Genomic DNA, 15,039 nt, shown 5'->3' on the forward strand with positions numbered 1-15,039 from the left:
CAGCCGCTCCGGCCACCAACCAGCGATGACTGCAAGAAGCATACGAGGTGGTCCGAACGAACCTCGCACGAGCCTTCAACCAACAAGAAAAATATTATAATCTGAGGAGACGGGCATGGAAACCCGCCATAGGGAACCTGGTCTGGAAAAGAGACCACCCCCTAACAAACAAGGGCAAGGCGTTTAATGGAAAGCTGGCACCCAAATACATCGGACCTTTGGAAGTCCGAAAAGTTCACTCTCTAGTCATCGTAGACCTGGGGGACAAACGCGGTAAGTGGCACCGACACGGGCCGTACATGCAGGATCTTAAGCCTGGTCACCGGCACGAACAGAGCCGAGGGGCAGACGACAGAGAGACGGACAATGGGGAAGCAGTCGACGTAGAAGCAGCCGACGCGGAAGCAGACGACGCGACCGCAGACGACACCGAGGTAGACGCCATGACGGACGATGGCGGGACCGACGAATTCGAAGAAGACGATACCGACGATAATGCTGCAGGAAAGAACGACGACACGGCCGGCGACGAGGCTCGTGCCGATCACGCCCGGACGGCATGACTGCCTGAAGGGAAGGAACTACCTCCCCCAGCCCAGAGCAGTATATAAGGGGGATCACCGCAACCAGGAACTTGCAGAAAGACCGAATCCGCTATGGAAGCAATTCTGGACGCACTACTCAACGTACCGGGGAACGACGCCGAGTTCGACGTCTCTGGAGGAAGATGATAGAGACGACGCCGAGCTCACCAGGGCTGTTCCCGTCACCACCTCAGCGGCGAACTGAACCAGGCCCCAACTGGAACATCGCCGCGGCATCAGACCAACCCACAACCACCGGCTTGCCCAGCATCGCGACGAACTCACCGGCGCCAGCTAAACCGCCCCGTGCAAAGCCGGTCCTGGCCATCCGCGCGCCGCCCCAGGGGCTGATGCAGGGAGCGAAACCAGCGAAGCGCCTCACTTCCCGGCCGGCCCCAAAAAGACCACCACCATTGGTGTGCGGATCCAGCGATCCTCCGCAGCTAACGCAAGAAAGTGGGCCGCACTCATGGCCGAGCCATTCCTGCCAGGCAACGACAAGCGGCAAGGCGACCCACGGCAACCCGCGCCATCCGGACGACGACGACTCGCACCAGCGGAGAGACGTAAGGAGACTTTGATCGCCCTCTTCGGCGACCCGTTGTCCGACTTAGAGGAGGAGCCCACGATCAGGACACCAGCCACCACGTCTTGTGAGCCACCACCGTTGCCCGCGACCAGGCCAGGACACACAACACGACCGACGACGGCCGACCCCCACGCCGTCACCAACGCACCGCGAAAGGTCGTCAATCCACCACTGCCAGCCATCACGAGAGGCACGGAAACAAAGAGCACCGGTGGCCCAGCACCATGCAGTGACGCCGCTAACGCGCCACCGGAGGAAACGACCGTCGAGTTTCCCACCGGCGTCTCCCCCAGCGCCGTGACACGGGGAGCCAGGACCACCGCAACCGCACCGAGCGACGGGGAGGCGACAGCACTTGTACAACCAGCACACACGCACAGAACCGGCATCCGCCCAGAACGACCGCCTATACCGGTGCGCGTAAAGGACGATCTGACAGTATATGTACAGTGCTTTGCATTGATGCCTGGGGTACCGATTTTAGGGACCACCTTTCTTTCTTGGTTATTTTTACGTTCATGAACGAATGCTGCGGTAATCGTTGACGCAGCATTCGATCATGAATATAAAAATAACAAAGAAAAAAACGTGGTCCCTAAAATCGGTACCCCAGGCATCAATGCAACGCACTATACCCTATTACGCAGCCACGATATCCCGGGTCTATAAGATCCGCCTCGCCGACCGCCGCTTCAACCTTCGTTTCGGACGAGACGGCCAGTGCCACTAGGTGCGTAGTGGCCAAAGTTCGCTACTCGCAAGGGGGGGCGGGGGTGATGTAACGAAACGCCCCTCCACCTCGCGCGCACTGCCACTCCGCTTCGTCTACCCGACTAGAGTCCCTAGAAGTACAGAGTCTGGACATCTCGGGGTTCCACGTGATTGGATGCACATGATTGTGCACCTAAAATGGTAGCACCAATACGGATCCCTGTTTAATCCTCTTTAGCCAATGCGATAACAGCATACAACACGTTCAAGTGCACATAATGATAAACATACACACACATAAAGCTCACGTACATACACTGACATATTCATCACCGACATTTTAGGGACAGATGTCCAGACTCTCTACTTCTAGGGACTCTACACCCGAGCATCGCACCGACAAGCACCACGTGCGCGCACCGACCTACCGTCGCGATTACGCGACAGCACGCACGCCGCCCGTGGCGTTCGGCAACGTTCCCACTCCGGGCCAGCCGACCGAACGCGGATTGGTCCGCCTAACCGCGCGTTCGGATATATAAGCCGTCAGTGGGAACACCGAGTTAGATCTTCCCGGGTCCACCGAACCCGACAGGTCGAGAATCCTCGACCGCAACTCCGACTCCCAAGAGGACGAGAATATTTGCCTCCTCCAGACCCCTCGACGAGAATCCTCGTCGTCCCGACGGGTAACACTCTTTTGGACAAAGCACGATTGGACACCAACCAATCATCTTGACTTATCTATCCAAACCAACGGAAAAACTCTAGGCATCGGCCGCTGTGAGTGGTGGTGTCCAATCGTGCGGTGTCCAATTGTGCGCACCCCCGTTCCGACTAGCTGAGGATCCTCGGCTAACGACGAAATTCCGAACAACCGCTCCGCAACCAATCGCGGCGAGCATCCTCGCCGCGCTCCGTAGTCGAGTATCCTCGACGAATCACCGTCCACGACAAGCATCCTCGTCGAGTCCGCAGGCTAGGTATCCCTGGCCAATCAATTCCGTCCTCTCCCTCAGGGAAGACTCGTTCACCGTAACCTAGAACCTAGAACATCGTCAGGGCATCCGCGCCTCACCTTGCACGAGGCGGCTCGGGAGAAGCGCGGAATCGCCATCGTCAGACCGACTTCGCGTCCCGCGAATCCCCGACCAATCCGGACACCGTGTCCGCTTAAACCGCGCGTATAGATTGTTACCGTTAATAAGTTCTCTCTTGTCGCCTACTGTTTATGTTTCATTTCGATTACCGATTAATTAGGTTATTATTATTATTAACAAGGAGAGGACCAGGTGAAAAACCCTGGGATTTTGATCCCAATTTTTTTAGTTATTCTGGAGACGAAAAAAATGTTTTCGTCTCCCGGCGTTTCATCGAATAGGCTTTAGTTTCAAAATAATAAATTTGTGAAAATTGGCCATACCGCGGCGCGCCATATGAGCCTTCCCAGTAACTGGTCTCGCAATTAATGCAGTCGGCTCCATGCGTTAGGTGCTTGCTTCACAATTGTAAGATCCGAGTTCACTCCCGGATGTGTGCAATATTTTTTTTTTTTTTTTTAATAAATGTATTTATTTATCTTGATGATATTAATATAGTATGCAAATTTCTAAAATAGAAAATTTAATTTAATATCATTTTCTAAACTTCAATTTAAATTTAATTTGGAGGGAATTTGAATTCAAGTAATATTTGAAATAATAAATAAATAATAATAACAATAATATATAAGTTATTTGAAATGGATAACATATAAAGGCAACATATCTAAATTTTCAAATTGTTTAAATTTAACACTGATAAAAGAAACGGATATAAAATGGTAAATAAACGAGAGGTTTTTAATCCCTTTGCAGGTATGTAGTCGGTTATAAAGCCGAAATTCTTTCATGTTTTGTCCTTGCTGTCCATCAAAATAATTTAATTTTGTAATAAATCTGCAATATTTGACTAATTAAATTTTGTAATGAAGTATTTACATTCACAATCAGATGTTTGTTTATTATTCTTCTTTTACGATTAATTATTTTAAAAACTAGAATTTTAAAATACTGTTAATATTATTTCTAAATAAATTTTCTAAATAAATTAATTACCTATTTATTATTTCAAATATTATTACTTGAATTCAAATTCCATTCAAATTAAATTTAAATTGAAGTTTAGAAAATAATATTAAATTAAATTTTCTATTTTAGAAATTTGCATACTATATTAATATCATCAAGATAAATAAATACATTTATTAAAAAAAAAGAAAAAAATATTGCACACATCCGGGAGCGAAACCGGATTTTACGATTATGAAGCAAACACCTAACGCACGGAGCCGACTGCACTGGTTGCGAGAACAGTTACCAGGAAGGATCATATGGCGCGCCGCGGTATGGCCCATTCTCACAAATTTATTATTTTGAAACTAAAGCCTATTCGATGGAACGCCGGGAGACGTAAACTTTTTTTTCGTCTCCAGAAAAACTAAAAAATTCAAAATTCCAGGGTCTCTCACCTGGTCCTCCCCTTGTAAGTTCTTTTCCGTTTTCGTAGTGCATATCATTTTGTTATTTCAAGCGACACATTACTTTGTTATACGATACGAGAGCTAGCGTTTCGGACCGCACAAAGGCGATTGGTTAGCGCGATAACCGATAACCAATCGCGTTCTTGCTTAAACTTGGTACACTTATCGCAAGGCTGCTATGACTGACCAACGATCTCTCTTTCTGTAACTATCAAGTTTGAATAAAGATAATCTTTTTCATTTGAATTCCGAGTGCGGAATTATTCTCCCGAACCCGGCCAATCCGGCGAGCTTATCCGCAACCGTAACCTGGGCCACCGAACCGACTGAAAAACCAGCCAGCGTTACAAATTTAAAAATTACACCTTATAGAACGAGTTATAAAGAAGTAATGAGTTATATTTAATATGTAAACATTTATTAAATAACATAAGTAATCATTAAGAGTTGATTTGATCGCCATTTGTGGTTTTCTTTGATCGGTGTGATCGATAACCATCCCAGTCCTTAGCGTTTGTTAAAGTAATACCTATAGCTGAATATATTCCTTTTGGGTAATACATTTTCCATGCTTCTCATTAATGTTTACTACAACATCTAGACAGTATATAATATATCAACTACTATGTAAAACTTTTACATGTAAAACTATGTAAAACTCTTTATCTCTAAATTAACACGGAATAATTACTATCAATAGTAACCCACATAAAAATTGACTTCCAGTGGATGTCCATCGCCCTTCCATAGCTCTATGGGACGTCTATCTCCATGATGGAAGTTAGATGGACGTCCATTAGAAGTCCATGAAACCTCCATAGCTCCTTGAGATTTTACTTCCATCATGGAAGTCAAATAGATCTCCATTGGACATCCATCCAACTTCCATAGCTCAATGGGATTTTATTTCCATCATAGAAGTCAGATGGACGTCCATTAGGAGCCCATGAAACCTCCATAGCTCCATGGGATTTTACTTCCATCATGGAAGTCAGATGGACGTCCATTAGAAGTCCATAAAATTTTTATAGCTTCATGAGATTTTACTTTCATCATAGAAGTCAGATAGATTCCTAAAAGCGTATAATGCGCATAACGTAATCCTTGTTGATCACCAAAAGTTAAACAAAGATAAAATGTTATATTACGTACATCATGCGCTCTCTTTACGGAATTTGATCATTATCTCTTTATCAAAACAATTATGCAACTAATTTGTTTATAACAATTATAATAACTATGACAATTAAAAAAGCGTCGTATATGTTTCTTTAGTAATTTTTCCCAGTGAATCGATTGGCGCAATCAATTCTCCTCTACAGTCATTTTTGACAATTTGTTTATAACAATTAATTGCAAAATTAACTTTGGCAATGGACTCTTTACGTCATTAATGTTTTTTCATGCTCCGATACTATTTCTAATTGTTATTTTTTGACTGATTTGGCCATGGGCAGAAACAGATTTTAATTTAATATATAATTTATATTAAAAATATCTAAGGCTAAATAAATAAAGGGTTAAGAGTGTTCGCGCGATACTCAAGACGCCAGTTTCTTCTTGTTCAAATCAGCTTTACTTCAAATATAACTTTTTATTAACAATCTCACAAGTGTACGTTTAGCTCAGTGTTAAGATACTAGGTAATCGTTCCGAAGATCTTAGGTTCGAATCCCGCCGGCGCCGATGCGTTTCAAAAATTTATAAAATAATACATAATTGTAATTAGTGAATTAAAATGTTATATGTGAAACAGTGAATACAGATTAAGCTATAAAAATAATAAAATCTGTTTAAAAAAAATTTTTTTTACCGTTCACTGAAAGTCCGAACCTCGACGGCAGACGTCCATTAATAATCCATGTAACGTCTGCTGAGACTACATAAAGCCTCTACTAATAATCCACGTGACGTCGGTTTGTCATCCACTAAGGCTCTATAAACCCTTTATTAATGATCCACGTAACGTTTAATGGACATCCATTGTTAACGTATAATGGACGTCCAATGGGCGTGCGCAATGCGGAACTGTGGATGCCTAATGGCCGTCCATTGGATGTCCATGGGACGTCCACTGGAAGGTCCGAACCTCCACGGGAGACGTCCATTAGACGTCCATTGGAGGTTTTAGTTCTATGTGGGAATATTCCTTCGCAAGAATTGCCATTGCCAATGAAAAATTTGGCCAATGGTAAAAAAATTCAAACTGCTGTAAAATCATGAAATTCTCATTATATAAAATGTTTTTATTTTTTTCTTATTTTACTTTATTACTTTAAAGTAAATATACTTTAACTAATAAGAATTTCATAGTTTTACACGAGTTTGAACTTTTTTACCGTTGGCCAATTTTCCATTGGCAATGGGAATTTTTGCTAAAGGATATAGAAAAATTGAATTTTCTTACCAATAATGCAGTTGCAAATCGGAGTTTCTTTTAGAACAATTTTGGCATCAATTTTCTTTTGTGCTGTGCATATTAATGCAAGTTCTCTTGTCATTAATTTTTTTATTATATTAGTCATACTTTTACTAATATTTAATTGTCGATCGACCAAGAAATATAAGAAAGCCCTCTAAACGTTAACATTAAACAATATATAGAAAAAATGTATAGAAAAAGTAATGAAATTAAAAACAATAAAAAACTTACAAAATCGCGACGGCAAATGTCATTGGTTTTTAACATTTCTTGAAATGCACTTAAATCGTCTTTTGTATGCATTGGAAAACAGATGTTGTATTTCTCAATAAATAATTGATCTTTTGCGCCAATGCCGTCTTTAATCACTCCGGATGCGTCAAGCAAGTCTCTCATTTCACGTTGATTCTTGACTATTTCATCTACATTCACGGAGATTCCTTGAAGACAATTCATGATTACTTGAAACTCTGGAATGCATATAATCATAAATATCAAATATATCTGTTAAATATTAGAAGTACAAATTGAAAACCGCCGTTTTTTGTCAAAATTTGAGGATTGATTGTTGAAAAATGGTTACATACTTATTCTTGAAAGTATTGTCCATCGCTGGCCACTACTTTCTCCCACCTTTCGGGCAGCATACGAATCCCGCGTCGAAAAAACTGCTCGTCTTTTGCGGCGATCCACGAATCGACCCAGTTTTTGGCCTCTTCGTAATAATGGAAGTGCTGCTCAGCCAGGCCATGCACCATTGATCGGAACAAGTGGTAATCTGAAGGGGCCATGTCAGGAGAATACGGCGGATGAGGTAAGACGTCCCATTTCAATGTTTCCAGATAGGTTTTAACGACCTGAGCAACATGTGGCCGCGCGTTGTCGTTCAGCAACATCACTTTTTCGTGTCTTTGCTCGTATTGTGACCGTTTTTCCTGCAATGCTCGGCTCAAACGCATTAGTTGTGTTCGGTAGCAAGCTCCTGTGATGGTTTCACCCGGTTGCAACAGCTCATAATAAATCACGCCGAGCTGGTCCCACCAAATACACAGCATGAGCTTCGAGCCATGGATGTTTGGCTTGGCCGTCGATGTTGATGCATGGCCGCGGTAGCCCCACGATTTTTTTCGCTTTGGATTATCATAATGGATCCACTTTTCATCGCCGGTTACAATACGATGCAGAAAACCCTTCCGGTTTTGCCGTTGGAGCAGCTGTTCGCACGCGAAAAAACGCCGTTCGACGTCTCTCGGCTTTAATTCGTATGGCACCCAGTGTCCATGCTTTTGGATCATTCCCATGGTTTTCAAACGATGTGAAATAGCTTGTTGAGTCATGCCCAATGTATCTGCAAGCTTCTGTTGCGTTTGAGATGAATCTTCATTCAGTAATGTTTCCAATTTTGCGTCTTCAAACTTTTCACCTGTCCGGGACGCTCCTTGTCTTCTACGCCGAAATCACCACTTTTGAAGCGTTGGAACCATTCTCGACACGTTCTTTCACTAATGGAAGCCTCACCATAAGTTTTTACAATCATTCGACGCGCCTCAGCCGCAGATTTTTTCGAATTGAAGGCAAAAAGCAAAACTTCCCGCAAATGACGCTTATTGGGCACAAATTTCGACATTTTCGATCACAAAAGAATATATAACGCCGATAAAAATTCACAACTGCAATGATAAGGAATTGTTGCCAGATGCCCAACCTTACATTTAAAATTTTTGATCTAACGTTTGGCGCCAGCATTTACCGCTGGCGCCATCTACTGGAAAACGGCGATTTTCAATTTGTACTCCTAATAAAATTAATATTATACAATAATATAATTTAATGCTAAAATGCAACTAATATTTATTATTTAAATTATTTTTAATACAAATATTTTACAATAAATGAAAGTTTACAATAAATGAAAAACTTGCTCGCGCGCTTCCGTAATATTAAAGATTTTACGTACGACTTTTGCTTAAGGATTTTGAATGCTTCGTTGCGCTTGTTGCTTCTTTTGCTATACCAACAAACTTCTGAATCGTCATAGTTGCATCTTTTATTTTCGGAATGACTTTGCCTAAATATATGCAAAAAAGATAATGTATGAAATTAATAATTTTTACGGATTGTACACGCACCGGCATAAATGGTGTCTCTCCGCGCTGACGCTCGGCTGCCGCACATACGCGAGCTACGCGAGGCGCGCACGTACGTGTTTCTTGGCAGCGCGGCGGAGGTCGGCGTGCCGGCAGAAAGTAGTGGGGAGCGTTTCGATACCGCATCTTCCTCACTCGACGCTGGATCGAAAGAAAACGCGGAATCGCGGCGCTCGAGAAACTGACAGAAATGGTATCCCTTGCGCGTACACGGCTGGTATACGGGATACCGCGGTTCGTCGCGCGCTGTTGTAATTTTTAATTGTATAAAGAAATTTACTCGGATACGAATATTCGTTTGAAAAATAATGTTAAAAGAATTACGATTTTTAATAATAAATTAAAATTATGTCATCACGACAATACAGCACTTACACGAAAAGAAAAATTTTCTTCATCTAAGCAAATTATGTCTGTTTAAGATCATAAATTCTTCCAAGAAGATTTTATACTGTTGCTTATATATGAAACAATGAATTGAAATAAGTTAACCATTTGGTTAATTTATAGATATGTTAACATTATCGGGCAAGCCAGTTTACTTTGTAATTGGCGTAAAACAATACTCTGAGAGAGGAGCCGAATAAACTTTTGATTTTTCTTAAATTTTGTACAGTAATTTGTAACGTCAAAATATGAAGAAGTCTGTCACTTCTCCGAGTATTGTTTTACCTCAATTACAAAGTAAACTGGCTTGCCCGATAATGTTAACATATCTATAAATTAATCGAATTAAAATTATTTTCTAATACAGATTATTTTAATAAGTAAAGAGATTTACATTAATTAATTAATTAAAATTATGTCTCTACATAAAGTAATAGTCCCACAAATTGAAGCTAAAATATATTGCCGTGATGACATAATTTTAATTTATTACTGTACAGAAAAAAATTAAATGTCAATTCAACAATTCATTGTTTCATATATAAGCAACAAAATAAAATCTTCTTGGAAGAATTTATGATCTTAAACTGACCTAATTTGCTTAGATGAAGAAAATTTTTTTTTCGTGTAAGTGCTGTATTGCCGTGATGACATAATTTTAATTTATTATTAAAAATCGTAATTCTATTTACATTACTTTTTAAACGAATATTTGTATCCGAGTAAATTTCTTTATGCAATTAAAAATTACAACAGCGCGCGACGAACCGCGGTATCCTGTATACCAGCCGTATAGGCGCAAGGGATACCATTTCTGTCAGTTTCTCGAGCGCCGCGATTCCGTGTCTTCTCTCTCGATCCAGCGTCGAGCGAGGAAGATGCGGTATCGAAACGCCCCCCACTACTTTCTGCCGGCACTCCGATCTCCGCCGCGCTGCCACGAAACACGTACGTGCGCGTCGAGCGTAGCTCGCGTGTGTGCGGCAGCCAAGCGTCAGCGCGGAGAGACACCATTTCTGCCGGTGCGTGTACATATCAAAATCGTATGTTGCTTACTGGTATTATTATTAGTTTCATCTTTTTTTGCTGAATCATGTAGATTATCATTAGGTAATTGTAATTGCGACTGTACGTCAATATCTAAAATATAAATTAAATCATAATAGACACTATTCTTTTAAAATCTTTATATGTGTATTTAATATTTCAATTATTTATTATTAAATACCCTTTTCAGTTTGTATAAAAATACTGGATGTATGGTTTTTTGCCTCATCACAAATCGAATCCTCGTCAGCTGAATTTGATGCTTTAGAAATGTTACATAACAAAGACAAAGTTTTATTATATAACAGTTATAAATAGTTTAATTAGAATTTAAGAAATAAAGATATGTAATTAAATTATTATGCAAAAAAATCTTACATGATGAGATAATACGACGCCTTTTAGGGCACATTAACTGTTTATCCTTCTGTGAAACTTGTTGCTTTGATGAAGTTACTTGTACGTCCTTTCTAGCACTTCGGTCAGAAATGGCTTCAAATGAAATAATATAAGGAATCCATACATTATTAATATGTATTTTATTTTAATATAGAATTTTTACAATTAAAAGAGATTGCAAACTAATATTTTGTTAAATAAAACTTCTATTTAAAGTATACAAATAAATTATGGAAATTATTTTAACAGCAAAACTGAATTGAAGAGAAATTTACATGCAGGCAAGTTTGATGTAATAAATACCATATTCAGACCTAAATTGTTCTACCTTTTTTGAAATAACCAAGTAAGATTTTTTTATAATACATAGAATTTTTTAATAATACTAACAGTTGTGGGATATATAATTCAAAGCAAACTGTAAGACATTTACATAAAATCGTATTCTATTTAGAGCTAAAATATTTTTAAAATCAATTCTTGTATTTAAATAAATAAAAATTAACGTATTTTCTTTCCTGTAGGGCGCAATGTATCTTTTTTGAATTTTTCGGGTATTGGAGTTACTGCACTCATCGTGTCCTTTAAATTTTGCACTTGTTGTTTCAGTGTTTGTATTTTTAGTGATTCTTCAATATTCGCAGCTACTTCTTCTGGATCTGCTCCATTATCTGTGAAAGCATAAAGCTGATTTTCCAGAGATTTTAGTTTTGCACACCCATCAGTATACGTCTCTGCAATTAAAATTAATATATTATAGGTCTGTTTTAGTATTTCATCACATGATATGTAGGCTCGTCCCTCACAGGCTATATTAAATGATGCACTTAAATGATATATTATTAAAAAATTTTGATTAATAATGATAAAACATATCCCTGGTAAAATAGAACCGCATTTAATCGGTAGATCGATTGGCACCAATTTAAGATAATTTTTTTGTAAAAGAAGGAAGTAAAACTTTGAACTAAGTTTTTAAAACTTTTTATTCGATTCTAACTTTAAAGAATATAGTAAAAAAATATAATTTGTTAATAATAAATCATTTTTCAAAAGTACTTTTTGTTAATAATCGTTTTATTATTTACAAAATAATTGAGATAAGAAATTTAAAAAAACTCAGTCTAGATAGCACCTCTTTTTGCAAAAAAATATTAACCTTATCTATGTTATCTATTAACCTTATAATTGTAAGCTGAGCTCTTACATAAAAGACCTGGATATCTATAAAATATTGGATAGTGTAATAAGTTTCACTTATTCTTAGTATATAATTCAATATTAAATCAAGTATGTAGTTGAATTATCTACCACAGAAAAAGATGCAAGAAATTGACTTTTGTGTGTAGCGAAAGAGAGTGTGCCATACAATGAATATTTTTTAAATTTAACTTTCTTTTGCTGCTAATGAACACTTTGTATTTTCTTAGACATAGATGATTTAAATAAATGTGAAAAAAATGTCAAGAATTTAATATAATAAAATACATTTGATCTTATACTTATACTTATACTATCTTATACTATACTTACTGGCTCGTGCTCTAATTTTGATGCCGTATGTCATCCAATCAATCGGCGCATCTGCCAATTTTTTGGCCAAATCTGTGATAAGTTGAAAATTTTCTTTCTGATATGGAGGTGGCATAAATTTTGTCACAAGCTTTCCTTTTTTAGTGTCGTATTCAATCCATTTTGTACGAACAAGGTCTATTTTTCTGACACCTGGATGTCCTCGAGTAATGAATTCTACGATTTGATAGTCACAGAGATCCTCGTTTTCATCAGAACTCATGATCTGCAAATTACAAGGCTAGCTATAACATTAATTTGTATTACATTATGTACCATAGCGTCCTGTTTCGCGAATGATTGCGACGCTATATATTTTCCTGATTTAAACTTAATTTTCTATATGTTTCTGTCGTGTATGTAATTTTAACTAAAACCATTGGATTCTTCACTTCAAAAACTATAACAAATGATATTTCTTTTATTTTTCCCGAGTTGGATAAAAATAGGCCTTTTTGTAACATCTTTCTTTCAAAATCACTTGGGGGGGATCTGAAATAATACTTGAACATTTGTTCCCGTTTGTTCAATGTAATGTCAAATGTGCTATTTACAAAATATATTAATAATTGTTGTGTAATTAAGACCGAAACAGAAACCAAGTAAACGAAAGGCTACAACGACTGCAAGTATTCTGTCTCGTGTACAAACATTACAAATGCTTACCTTATTCGAGTGGATGTCGATGCTACCCAAAAGCGATATTGTAAAAACGAAAAATTTCTCAAAGGTAGCCCTTGTTCCTGTGCTGGAATTTGCGTGGTCAGTTAGGACGAAAAACAAATGCGAGCTCTCTGCACCTTCAGATCTTCAGACAGTTGGCGGCAAACCAGCCGGCCGACAATGAATGCGTCACGTCCTCTTATAGACGAGTGACTATGTTTTCGTCTAGTGCATGGAGAACGCCATCTTGCGCGTCATGGAACCGGGACGATTTAAAATCAATGGTAACAATTCAAGTTTGTACAGTTTTCTCTCGTGATAAATAATTCTTAAATAAATAATAATGCGAACTGTTTCTTTTCAGTATAATACATGATATTAGAAGAGGCTATAATTCTTCCAATTGATTTAGTTTTAATATTTTCTGTGCTATTAATATATGTTAACAATATGATAAAAGTTATGACTTTTATTGATGCAGCAGACTTAACGCAAACACTGTCTCCGGTTTCTCCTCAAGAAAGTTCAGACGTAAATGCATTCTTTTGCTTTCAATTTGTTGTACTGGTACTGTTACTGAAAGTATAGATGGTTGACTTTGTATTTCCCATATCTTCGTAACATTCGAATTAGAAGGATAAGTGTACACTGATTTTATTATATTTACAATTTTTCCTTGCACGTTCAATATATTTTCCTCCGAAAAGAATATGTTTTCTATTTGCACTATTTTTTCGTTGTTTAAACGTACTATATTATTTGGATATGTCGATGACAGAATTGTTTCCTTATATTTTAATTCTAGAATTTCATCACCATTTGGTTTCAGTACTTCAAATTCATTTAGTTTAGCTGTTAACTTATTTTGTAAGCAGTTCTTTTTGTGCAGTCTATTGCAGTATTGCGCTAAGGGGCGATATGGTGCAATGATTTTTCTTTTCATTTTTCCTAAACAATTCTCAAAACTAAATGCACTGATATCGAATAAACTGCAATTCATATTTGCTACATCATCGGCAAGGTGGCACAGATTATGCACATTAAGTACAACAAACTCCGGTCCGTAAATAACAGAAGATGTGTTAACAAAAGTTGTCAAATATTCTTTTGCGTACTCCACATATTCCGATGCATTTTTCATGCACAACAGCCTGCATGCAGAATGGAATAATAAAAAGTGCTGATATTGAACATCGCTTATTAAATGCTTCAAGACGATTGGTCCATAATACAGTAAAATAAACATGAATTCCGTGGCCTTCCATTTAGCACGAGTATTTAATGATCGGAGTTTTCGTTGGAATTCCACAGGAATACTTGATCTTATGTATTCCAATCGGCGAGATAATTCCATCTATTGTTGTTGACTCATTTTTCCCTTCAAATTTCCAATTTTCTACTAATAATCTTTTCATGACACCTAGAGGCCCCAGGTGCATGAAATCAAGGACAAATTGCGAAATCATATTAATTAGTGGATATATCAGTAGTAACGGTGAGGCACTCGTGTGATGACTGGGCTAGTGAAAATTTCGGAATGATTCATCAGTTCTTTCCTGAAGATTTTCCTGTGCTTCAAAAACTGTTACTCTATTAATTTTTTTACCAAATACGTTACATCGCTCACATGCACTGAAACCCGTACGGCCTTTGTGAAAAGATCGCGCAGGTGTATCGCAAATAAAACTATGAATTTTTATCTGAAAATTTTTCTCACATATTACAAGTCCTTCTGCTTGCAATTTATTTATTTCAAAAATAAATTGTTGTAAGAATTCGGATAAGAGTTTCGGTTTTGAATTACCAGCATATATTGCGACTGGATATGGCTTATAAATCATCGGATTAAAATGGACTCTACATAAAATTGGCCAGAACACTTTTGCGCTCGATTTGAATAAAGGCATACCATCGATATTTATCTGCAAATAAATTGTGTCTTTCTCATGAACTTTTTGATCGATGCATCTCATTAATCCTTCCTTGATACCGAAATA

General features: G+C 38.6%; 1 protein-coding gene across 1 annotated transcript; it reads left to right on the forward strand.

Annotated features, from left to right (window-relative positions):
• The first annotated feature begins 727 nt into the window (after positions 1-727).
• On the forward strand, positions 728-1,955 carry LOC105204195 (mucin-2-like). The gene is made up of 3 exons (XM_011173251.1): positions 728-1,103; positions 1,199-1,644; positions 1,821-1,955. The coding sequence occupies exons 1-3, from the start codon at positions 728-730 to the stop codon at positions 1,953-1,955; spliced, it is 957 nt and encodes a 318-aa protein (XP_011171553.1).
• Positions 1,956-15,039: the final 13,084 nt, after the last annotated feature.

The sequence above is a fragment of the Solenopsis invicta genome, chromosome 2 (assembly GCF_016802725.1).
Source record: "Solenopsis invicta isolate M01_SB chromosome 2, UNIL_Sinv_3.0, whole genome shotgun sequence".
Lineage (NCBI taxonomy): Eukaryota > Metazoa > Arthropoda > Insecta > Hymenoptera > Formicidae > Solenopsis > Solenopsis invicta.